The sequence below is a fragment of the Merops nubicus genome, unplaced genomic scaffold (genome assembly GCF_000691845.1).
Source record: "Merops nubicus isolate BGI_N331 unplaced genomic scaffold, ASM69184v1 scaffold7235, whole genome shotgun sequence".
Taxonomy (NCBI): domain Eukaryota; kingdom Metazoa; phylum Chordata; class Aves; order Coraciiformes; family Meropidae; genus Merops; species Merops nubicus.
Window position 1 is genome coordinate 530 of NW_008611531.1, and position 11,337 is coordinate 11,866.

Here is an 11,337-nt window from a genome sequence, read left to right on the forward strand (position 1 = left end):
TTTTGGAGAGCTGCTGGAAGCTGCGAAGGAGGTGATGGGTGCTGGCACCAGGGAGAAGCACATCTTCAAATAACCACTAGAGGGCACAGACAAAGCACCCAACACCAGCCAACCCCGTTCAACACCTCCCCAGGTAAGGCCCAGCCAGCCCCTGCAGATCCACCATGTCCCACATTCCTCAGGGTAACTCATGCACAAGGCTAGAAATCAAAGGGATCCTCTTTACATTCTAATTTTTGCAACCTCCAAACTAATTATGGTTTTGGCTGCAAATTGTACCCTTGTGAAGACGCTCAAGGCTGATGGGAAGATGTGTGGGTGTGCAGCAGGGTTCTGGAGGCCAGTGGTTGCTGCCCTGCATAGCCAACAGGCCAGCGCTTTGTGACTGGGATTTGCCATCCCGAGAAGCACAGGAGCAGCAGAACTATCAGCTCCAACAGCAACATCATGCTTTTGTGAAACAGTCAGAGAGGAGGAGTATCGAGAATTTTTAAGGGACCAAGGTAATTTTGCCAACGTCACGTCAAGCGTATGTGAAGTATTTGGGGTGAAATCCTCTATCTTTAGCCTGCCTCAATACTTTGCTGTCCACTTGAACCAGTCAGGCTGGAATCGATGTCCTCACCAGCAGCAATCCAGGCACCTGACAAACACAAGGGATTGCACTGGAGTGTCTGCTCCATGTGTTCTTGCCATCCTTCACATAGATTAAAGCCCTATGAAAACCAAACGGTTGATCTGGGTGATGACAAAGCTACATGGCTCTCACAAGGTACGTTTGTTTGGGGCAGAAAAAGAACAAATGGTTGCCAACACATGCCTGCAAGAATGTACACAAAAAGGGAACAAGTAAAGACAGTTTCTAACAGAAATGTCCAAGAAGACTGACAGGCACAACCTGTGAATTGTCACAGGGCTTTTCAAACCCCTCATCTTATCACTGACCACTGATGGCATTTGTTTTCCCTGAGAGAAATCTGAAAGGCTTCAGTGAAAGAAGACAGGTGAAGATCCAATGGATGCAATGCACAATTTTATTTGTTTAAAGCAGAACACGAGCAAACCAGCGTTAGAACTAGGCACATCTTTTCAAAATAAAGCACTTGATGCTCCTTCAGCTGTGACGCTGCCAACCCCGGCAAGGAGAAGGGAGCCAAGAGGCTCCTGCATCGGGGTAGGACCCTCTGGGAGTCACCTGGCTGAGGAACAGCAACTCAGACGAACTGGGCACTTCACTTTCTTTTGTCTTAATTTTCCAGGGTGAACAAGCACCGAATCATAACTGAGGGCTCCGTACCTTGCTGAGGGCCCCGGTACGAGACGGTGACAGCTCACAGGCTGGAAGGTCACAGCAGGTTCCAACACCCACCCATGGCAGAGCCAGGACGTGGTGGGTACACAGGTACCCGCCAGGAGGCACTGCATGTTCTGCACACCTCAGCATCTGACAACCACCCCAGGCTCTGCCCTGAGAACCATGACCCAGCACCACTTTTCACAGAAAACAACACTGAAAATGGGTCGTCTGTCCTTCACTGGTCTGCCTGAACCAAACCCTCACAACAACCCAGAGCTGCTACAGCTCAGCAATCTAGCCTCCAGCAATGAACCCTAAGCCCAGCTACCCTGCATTTTCTGTTAATGGCTGCACTATGGAAGAGATAAAAGGAGGGACTCTTTCACGTGGCACCTAGGCCATGATTTCGGAGGTGGAGTCTCCAGAAGGGAAGTGGATGTCATGGGCAAGGCAAGGCCCATGGGGTTCCTTTCCAAAATCCACCAGGAAGTTCTTGTTCACTGTCAGGCCTCCCTTCTCCGTGTCCACATCAATCTGCAGCATGACAGAGCCTTCCCTGCAAGGGGACAAGAGTGTGGCTGTTACAGCCAACAAACTGTGGTCTTCTTCAGGAGATCCTGCCCTTCATCCTTCTGGTCCATATCAAGGCAGAGCCTTCTTCCTCAACAGCTTCTCTCCCACAGGGAGTAGGCACTGTCACCTTCCCCATCTCCAGTGCAGAGGCCATCCAAAAAAGCCTTCCCAAAGTTTCTTACCTGACCAGGTTCGGGTAGAACTGCTTGTCCCAGGTGCTGTAGAAGGAGTTGGTGACGTACAGCCTCTTGCCATCCAGGCTGAGCTGCATTTTGCAGGGTCCACCGTAGATCCTCTTGCACTGGAGGCACAACGGACATCAGGGATGCTCCTGTCCTGGAGCAGCCCAGCACAAGCAGGAACAGAGCAGGGCAGAGTGGCTGCCTCTCCTCCCAAGCTACCAGGTGCTGCAGGCACACGGGCCCCTCAGACGACACCCACCCCAGACACCCTGGGCAGAGGATTGGCAGAGCAGAGCCAAAGTCCACAGGACACCAGAGGGCAACTCAGAGCTCACCTTGACCACCAGGGGCTCTGGCTGGCACTTGAGCTCTTCGTCTCTACACACAGTCACGGGTCCACCTCTGAGGATGCATGGCAGTTGTCTTCTCCTCCAGCCACCAGCAGATCCAGGAGCTCAGGAAGCTCCTGGGAAGCCCTTCTGCTCCCACCTTACCTGTCCCACCAGCCTGGGCTTGCAGTTCTTGGAGATCTCATACTGGCGGATGTCTCCGTGCAGCCAGTTGCTGACATACAGGTACTTGTCATCCATCGAGATGACGAGGTCAACTGTGAAGGCTGAAGGGCAGAGAAACAAAGCTCCAGAGAAGGCAGCAGCAACAGAAAACATGCCCAGCCTCAAGCCACCCAACTCGACGCTCCGGGAGGAAAAATGAAACCCAATTTTGGGCACACCAACCTGGCATCTTGCACATAATCCATCCTGACACTTCCTTGGCTGGTATCCGGATCACCTCCTCGACTGCCCAGTTGTCCCTCTGCACAAGGAACAGGGGCACCACGGGGTGAGTGACCCTGGCTGCTCAGGCAAGAACTCTCCATGCACCTCCCCCCTTCTCTCCGCCACCCCCAATTTCTTCTGGGGGTGTCTCCAGCCCTCTGTGGCTCATGGTGGCCAGGTCACCCCTGGCAGAGACTTGCCTCGCACTTGTAGAAGCGGTAGATGATGCCACTGAGGGCGCAGCTGACGTAGCCCTCAGCAGCATCAGGGTTGTGCAGAAACTTCACGCTCAGGGGCAGGGAGTCCTCCCCCAGGTCAAAGCACTGGGTGAGGGTCCGGCAGGACAAGTTCCACACGTTCAGGCGGTGCCCAAAGACCCCTGAGGAAAACTGAGTCAGGAGAGGATGGCCACCCATGGACACGAATCCCTCCCGGAATGTTCCCAGATGGGGACAGCCACGGCAGAGACAAGCCCTGATCATCAGAGAAGCTGCCAAGATTGAGGGAGCAGCAGGAGAAGATGGGGACCAGCTTAACTTGGGGACAGATGCTCCTCCTGTAGCTGTGCCTGTAAAATGGGCCATTCTGGGGAAACCAGCCTGTCCCCTCTCTCTGTGGGCGTTGACACCCTCCCACTGCCTCAGTGAGCTCAGGCTCAGGACCTGCAGCCATATTCTCTCACCTTTCTTCAGGTCGTCGGGATTAAATCCACGTCCCGCAATTCTGGGGACAAAGCCAGCAGAGCTGACCAGGACGTTGTGGCGCGGCTGGTACCAGAAGTCACACCCGGTCGGGGGGGCCTCACACTCGTGTTCCCAGTTCCCCTTCAGCTCAAGGCCCTCAACCACAAAGGTCTGTCCATCCAGCACGATAAACCCGCCTGTGATCCAAAAGGGGGTGGATGACAAATCACACACTCCTCCTCCAGACCAGTTCATCTGTCTATGGAGTTGTCACAGGAAATGTACCTTTCCCATTGCCAGCTGGATCTCCCATGTTGGCGATCAAGATGTCCCCGTTGGGCAGGCTGCGGACTACAGCCAGGTAGCCCTTGTTGCACTTCCAGAAGACATCCACGGGCTCGATCATCTGGGAAAAAGCCACACACACATCAGCCTGGGCCTGCTCGGCTCATTTGACACTCCCTGTCAGAGCTTTCGGCCACCAGAGTCTCCTGAAAACCTCTGACACTTGTGGGAGCCTTCTGTCCAAGAACTCACCCTTGCCAGGGCCTGTTCCTCCTTTCAGAGTAGCCCAGAAGCCTCTGAGCTCCCCTCTACACAGACAAGACCAAAGCAACACCTAAGTCAGGACCGCTCATCTCTCTGTGGCATGCTTTGCAGTTATTAGACACCCTCCAAACGCAACAGGCCCACAGAAAGGAACACAACAATGATTGGAGTCTTCCTTGCTCTGACAAGGAGAGAGTTGAGAGGGCATTGTGACCCAGCTCTCTAAAATCAGGGTGGAAGAGAAGATGCAGAGAGAGCCCTCTTCCCTGGGTATTATTCCAGAAGCACCAGTTCCCAACTCCTTCCCAGAAACCTGTCTTTGAACCTTCTCCCTCATACCTTACACAGCTTGGGAGCCCGGCACTGGGAACCCACATCCACCACGTAGATGCGGGAGGAAATCAAACCGGGCAGAATCAGCTTGTTCCTTTTCGCTGGGACATTGTCCAAGCAGCTGCAGCCAGCACTCCACCCCGAGGAATGCAGCTCGTCTTTGAGGTTGGGCATGGGCAGGCGGTGGATCACCTAGGCAGGCAGTCAAGGCAGAGTTAGGGTGGGCACGGGGAGGCAGCGAGACATGGGGGGCCCTAGTGCTGGCAGATGCTTCCATCTTGATGGCCTCCATTGGACTGGAGCTGGGACTGCCTCCAGGAGGAGAAAACTGCTCTCTGTCCGGGTACAGTGTGCTGATGAGAAATGCAGAGATTCTTTCAAGAATTCCTCACCCCATGCCACTAAAACTCAGAAAATCATGTATATGAAGAAATTATTATGTTGACAAAAATGGTGCGTTGCTCTGCAAGCTCCTCCTAGGAATGGAGTTCAAAATGTGTTAAAAGTAAATCCTGTATGAGCTTGAAAGTATGTTTTCTTCAAAGCTCTTGCAGTACCGGACTCACCAGGTCATACATCCACCCTTGATGTGTTTAACCCATCTGCAGCCTTCAGGAACTGGCACAGGCCGACCTCCCACTGAGGGCGGCAGCTGACAGGCTGGTTCAGAACTCCTCTGACATCATCACACAGCAGAGACCAGCTGACCTCCGCAAAGTGCTGGACACCCTAAACCCCTGGGTCACCAGAACCCACTGTCCATGCTGAGCAACCACTGACAGGGTGACTCGGAGCACATGCTCCAAAGCTCACTTGCGGCACCAAGATTCTCTGGAAGTGAGTTGGGAAGTGAGTCAGAGCTGACTTGTCCCCAGGACACAGATGGAGGTGGTTCAACTTGAGCCAAGCACACAGGGGACAGTGGAAAGAGAGCAGGAAGGTGAGATTCTGCACAGACAACATCTCTACCTCGCACATAACACCAGTGGAGAATCCAGAACCTGCCACGACAAAACTCCCAAGGGGTTTCCCAGAGGAGTCCTGGCAGGACATGGCCAGGCAGCAGGGACAAGAGTTAAGCCAGGGTGGATAGGACAGGAAGATGAAGGAAGACAAGAAGGAGCACGTATGGGGTCTCGCCAAGCTGATTTTCCCACAGCAGCCTCCTGGTGCAGGGCTCCTGTGCTGGGAGTCAGCAGGGTGTTGGGAACACCCCTGTTGTGAGCGCCACTGAGCAGAGCTCGCACAGCACCAAGGCTCTTCCTAACACTCCCCCACAGTGGGATTTGGGGGCAGGAGCTTATGGGGAACAGAACCAGGACAGCTGACCCGAACTGACCACAAGGATATTCCAGAGCATATGACCTCAGCTCAGCTAGAGAGCTGGTACAAAGGAGAAGGAGGAGGGAGGGTGAGGGGGGTGCTACTCCTTGGTCCTCCAGAGCAACCGCTGTGTGTTTTGAAGCCCTGCTTCCCAGGAAAGGCCAGACATCGCCTGGGGATGGGAAGCAGAGAATAAATCTTAAGTTTTCTTTTCACTTCTGCATGCAGCATTGCTTGGCTTTGCTTTCCAATTAAACTGCCTTTGTTTTTACCCACAAGGGGTTTTGTCCCCATCTTATTTTCCTTTCCCCTTTTGCTCTGTGGAGGAGGGAGAGGAAAGGAGAAGGGTTATAGAGTGGCTTGGTGGGCATCACTTCCTCAGCCAGGGTTAACCCACCACAGAGCAAGACAACCAGAGAGCTGGCATGGAGAGCAGGCATCAAGCAATCCCATTTTCCCCAGCATGAGAAAGCAAATGTCCTGAATCTGGGGGCACTACGAGGCAAAGAGCCAACAGATAGTCACCAGCCCAGCAAAAAAAAACAGTGGAGACACAGGTACCTGGCCATAACATGGAGATCTGGGATTGAGATCGATGGTGGCCAGGAAGTCAGGCTGGTCGATGCATGTTGACCTGTAGGTGCAGGTCACGTAGGCAACCTCCTCCCTAGGAGCTGGATCAACAGAAAGCTGGTGTTAAAACAGGCCATGAACCAGACAGGAAGGAAAAGCTTCAACAGACTCGCAGCTGAGACTGAACTTATTCTTTTAGATACTATGACCTTCCTCCTTGCTCCCTGGCAACAGTTCAACCCTGTTCCACCGCTGACCCAGAGGTAAGAGAACAACAACAGTGCATCTCCATAGAGTTTCAGGTCTCCTTCTCCCTCTAGGGGAAGGGCCTCAGCACACACAGTTCAGTAACAGTGGTCTCCACTAACACAGAGCTCAAACACCACAACTTGCCTTTCACAGTGTCTGGGCAGGTGGGGTACTCGTAGCACTGAGTTCTGCATCTGTCTGATGTGAGAAGAAGAGAAGAGAAAAATGAAAAACATCCACATCCTTAAAAGGTGCCTATTCAGAAAACTCTGATGGACCTTCTCAACACAACAAAAAAGTTGAGTCCCACCATTCTCCTCCCTGCATTGCTGCCAAGGAACCAACCTACCAGTCCTCACTGGGTCTCAAGGTGGGATGTCTGCAGCTCCCAGGCAGTGTGGCCAGAGCTGGACCCAGGATGGAGCTCCCAGGCTTGGAGCTGCTGTGGGGAGGCTGCAGAGTCTCTCTTACCCATAATGAAGGCTTCTGGTTGACTCTCCTCAAGAGCAGAGGTGCTGGAGCTGGAGGTGCAGCTTTGCTGTCTGCCACGCTGGAGAAGGTTGTGTTGTGCTGAGGCTGCTCCAAGGGGGCCTTATATACAAGCCAGAAGGGTGGGGGGACAACGAAGCTGCCAAGGGAGGAGCCATCTCTGCCCAGCATTTGGGAGGTGCCAGACCAGCACTGTAGCTTGTTTCTGCCTTGCTAACCACCAATCTGGAGGAAAAATCTGCTGGGCCATGCAGGTCTTTTCCTTAAACACGACCTCCCATATCTGATCCTGGGGCTGTGGCCATTTCCAGTGGACTTCTTCAGGCTCTGGAGGCCTCCATCTCCCAGCCCAGACACAAGCTAATTAAAGCCAACCCCCATCCCCATGTTCCTGCCATACAAAAGTGCAATGGCTGCAAATTCCACACAGGGGATGAGAAACCCAGTCAGATAATCAGCCCCACCAGCAGCCTCCTGCAGATTACAAGGCTTGAACATACGGAGGCCACCAAAGGCACCTCTGAAACCTGGACCCTGACAGAAGGCACGTCTCTGTCTGAGGGCTGAGCTGAAGGCATCACGGGCTCCCTGGGGTCAGCTCAAACAGCACGTCCCAGAGGTGTCTGTACCCAGAAAGAAGCGTTTCAGAGCTCTAAGGACTGCGAACTGGGAAACAACTTCCCCCACCTTGCTGAAGCAGAATGATGCTTGGAAAAACTAGTAACAGAGATGTATTCATGTCCACCTGCTTGGACAAACTGCAGCTCAGGGCAGGACATGACCAGTCTTCTTGAGGGCTGCAGCCAAGGGCTACCTCCTCACCTTGCCCCATGGCATGCGCCAACTCCACAAAGTGCCTGGCACCAGCATGGTTGAAACGGGACTAGACTGCCACAAACCCCCCCACAGGAACAAAAGAGGTCTCTGTTAAAGGGCCTGAAGTATTAGAGAAAAGCAGAGAAGCATTTTGGGAAAAGCGTCCTCTCTTGAGGTCACCATGAGCCTGGCTGCCACCAGCTGCTAAGCTAAAGCAGGAAGAAAACACCAAGCACCACAGAACATGAATGAGCATCACTATATCTTGTGGAAGAACTCCTCAATCAGAGGGCACATTCCACAGGATAAGTAATTGCTCCACACAGGAATGTAGAAACATCTGACAGCACCATTAAGGAAGCCCTTGGGAGACCTCCATCAGGACAAACAGCCAGGCTCATCAGGGCTGTAATTAATGGCTCTCTTGTTCCAGAACAGCACTTCAAACATGAGGCAGGTGGATATGGGTGCAGCCTGGCACTGGGCACCAGTGCCCAGCTCTAAGCAGTTTCTGAAATCCTTCGTGTCCTACTCAGAGGCAGGTGGGCCCAGGCTGCCAAGTGCTTTGTTTCAGGCAGTAGAAATGCAAGAAAATGGGGGTTTATACAGGCTTGTTCTCACTCCTTCACAAGGAATGCAACTGCCCTTCTTTCTCCAAACAAACACAAAGGAGGAGTTCAGGCTTTGTGCCTGACCTGCTGCTGGCCTCATTCACCTGGTGGGCAGGAGCACAACCAGGCTCAAGGGCACACAAGAAGCTCCTGCTTCACTGGGGGCAATTGCAGGTGGTCGACTGATGCCTCTTTGCTGGCTTCTGCTGATACAACATGCAGGTCTCCCTGCACCTTCTCCTGGCACCTCCACACCTGCCAATTAAAAAGTTCATTAGCCTTCCACTCATTAACAAAGTTTGCTGGTCATCCTATTCGGCTTCCCTCGGTGACGTCTTTGGCATCCCTCACCAAATCGAGCTGTGGGGTGCTGAGTTTTCTAATTAAGCTGATAGCAGGAAGGATAAGAGCCAGCTCAGCAGCACCAACCAGCCAGCCAGCGATGGGCAGCAGAGAACTCCAGCAGCGTGGGCTGCCCACAGCCCACAAACAGCTCCCTGTGGCCAGCAGAGACGGGAAGCCGTGGCATGGGACAGCAATCAGGGGCTTCAAGGGACAGCCCACACCGAGGTAGTAACTGCTCCCCTCCTTCCAACCATCTCTTCCAGGCCTGATAGGGAAGAATATGCTGTAATGTGGATAATGGGCAAGCCAGGTGATGCAACCCAGTGCAGAGTGGCACACCACACTCAGAGTGCTGGGAGAAGGCCTCGCTTCCCCCAGGACACTGGGTCTGCCCTAAACATCCAGCAAGAACTCCCCCAACTACAGGAGCCATCTCCAACCTCCCCTCAGATCTCCGGGGGGGGACATTCACCTCCCACTCACCCTTCGTAAAACCCTGGAAGTGCCCCAGGGTGTCTGAGTGTTGCTCATCATCTGATCCCTTCTCCTGTGCTTGGTCCTGGCCTCCACACTCTGTACAGCCACTGTCACGTTCAGACAGGTCAGCAAGGCACTCAGCACCACGAGAGCTGGGACAGACTGTGGTCAGCACCACTGCCCCAGCAAAAACTGCCAGCAGAGCAACATTGTCCTGGACCTCCCGGGGCTCCACGTCTCCCAAGAGTTTCACTCTGTTCCATCCTATTCCCTTGCTCAGGAGCAGAAGGAAAACCATAGCATGCAACTCTGGAAGTTGTTGAGAAACAAGAGCTTTGCAAGTTCATGGTGCAGGCAAACACAGATGAAAATCAGCCGAGGTCCCCTCCTGCCAGGGCAGAGGGGAGAGCAGAAAGGGAGCAGGATGGTGAGGTTCCTGGCAGACAGCTTCTCACCGGCTGCAGCCAGAAGGCTGTGGCAAGTGTACAGCACATGGCACACTGGTGGTGGCAAGACACCAACAGCTCTGGGGGCAGCAGAGCAGAGCCCACCAAAGGCATGTGAGACAGAAGGACAGAGGGCTCAGAGCTGTAGCACCAGTGGTAACAAAACAGCCTGAAGGGCAGAGGCAGATGAAGACAAAAGGGAAAGGTTAAAAGCCGTCAGACTGTGTACAGCTCAGATCCACCACCTGGGATCTCTCCAGCACCTCACTGAGTGGAGACAAATCCAACATCCCAGGGCTACAGGACTCACATCAGGAACACATGGTGCCTTCAGCACCTTACTTCCAAAAACATTCCATGTGCAGAGTACAAGGTTTGCTGGAGGGTTAGGGACACTGGAATCACAGAATCAGTGAATGCTTTTAGATGGAAGAGACCTTCCAGCTCCTGGAGCCCAGCCATCCCCCCAGCACGGCCAGGTCCCCACTGCCCCATGTCCCCCACCCCACATCTCCACGGCTTGGGAACCCCTCCAGGGGTGGGGACTCCACCACTGCCCTGGGCAGCCTGGCACAGCCCTGGGCAACCCTCCAGGGCAAGAAATTGTTCCTCAGGGGCAACTGAAACCTCCCCTGGCGAAACTTGAGGCCAGTTCCTCTCATCCTGTCCCTTGTCCCTTGGGAGCAGAGCCCGACCCCCCCCTGGCTCCAGGCTCCTGTCAGGAGCTGTGCAGAGCCAGAAGGTCTCCCCTGAGCCTCCTTTGCTCCAGGCTCAGCACCCCCAACTCCCTCAGCTGCTCCTCCCCACTCTTGGGCTCTGGACCCTTCCCCAGCTTCATTGCCCTTCTCTGGCCACATTCCAGGCCCTCAAGATCCTTCTTGGAGTGAGGGTCCAAAAACTGAACCCAGGATTTGAGAGGAGGCCTCCCCACTGCTGTGTCCAGGGGGGAGATCCCTGCTCTGGTCCTGCTGGCCATGCCAGTTCTGACACAAAGCCTCACAATGACTATTTTGCTCCCTCAAGGCTCCACTCTGCCTTTTCCCACTGGGCCTTCCCCTCCAACCAAGGGGTTTGCTGTTGGAGCAGGAGTCCCAGGGGAGAGGGCACAAGGCCCTGGCCAGGAGCACAGTGGCAGCTCTGGGCTCACCCCTCCCCACTACAGCCCACAGCAACAACCAGACCTGCCCGCCCGAAAGCCACATCCTCAGGTTGTGATTTCAGGCAGTGTGTCATGAGCAGTGACCTGAGCAGCCACTCGAGGATGATGTCCCTGAGTCACCTTTTGGGCAGTGCTGGTTTTCTGCTGGATCAGCTCCTTCCACCGACTCCTCCCAGAACCACCCAGTCAGCCTCTGATGCCAGAGGAGTGGCAGCACCACACAGCTGGGGAGGGTGGAGGAGCAGGACCTGCTGGGGCTCCTCTTCCACTCCTCTGCCTAAAGACTGGCAGACCTGGAACCTGCAACCCAGGAAAACAGGAGCAGTTGACACTCCTCCCGTGACAGAGGTGGAAATGAAACAGGAACACATATGCCAAGCAGTTATCTAAACATTTCAGGTTCCCCTCCAAAGACTCACTGACACATCTCTGTATACAACAAGGCACTTCCCT

At 54.1% G+C, this 11,337-nt stretch overlaps 1 protein-coding gene across 1 annotated transcript; it reads right to left on the reverse strand.

The window, feature by feature from the left end:
- Positions 1-1,690: 1,690 nt before the first annotated feature.
- On the reverse strand, positions 1,691-6,734 carry LOC103773857 (selenium-binding protein 1-like). The gene is made up of 12 exons (XM_008941237.1): positions 6,663-6,734; positions 6,502-6,505; positions 6,281-6,393; positions 4,403-4,588; positions 3,800-3,920; positions 3,514-3,711; positions 3,032-3,210; positions 2,790-2,868; positions 2,542-2,668; positions 2,388-2,475; positions 2,053-2,171; positions 1,691-1,853 (listed from the first exon to the last, which is right to left on the reverse strand). Exons 4-12 carry the CDS (start codon positions 4,568-4,570, stop codon positions 1,691-1,693), a joined length of 1,242 nt encoding a protein of 413 aa, XP_008939485.1. The 5' UTR covers positions 4,571-4,588; positions 6,281-6,393; positions 6,502-6,505; positions 6,663-6,734.
- Positions 6,735-11,337: the final 4,603 nt, after the last annotated feature.

Bases quoted from the DNA above. Each gene is read 5' to 3' on its own strand.
- LOC103773857 (XM_008941237.1), bottom strand. From the start codon at position 4,570: ATGCCCAACCTCAAAGACGAGCTGCATTCCTCGGGGTGGAGTGCTGGC. The intron at 2,669-2,789 runs GTTGGTGTGCCC...TCTGCCCTTCAG, and splicing joins GATTATGTGCAAGATGCCAG to CCTTCACAGTTGACCTCGTC. The intron at 2,476-2,541 runs GTGGGAGCAGAA...CTGGAGGAGAAG, and splicing joins AGGCTGGTGGGACAGGTAAG to ACAACTGCCATGCATCCTCA.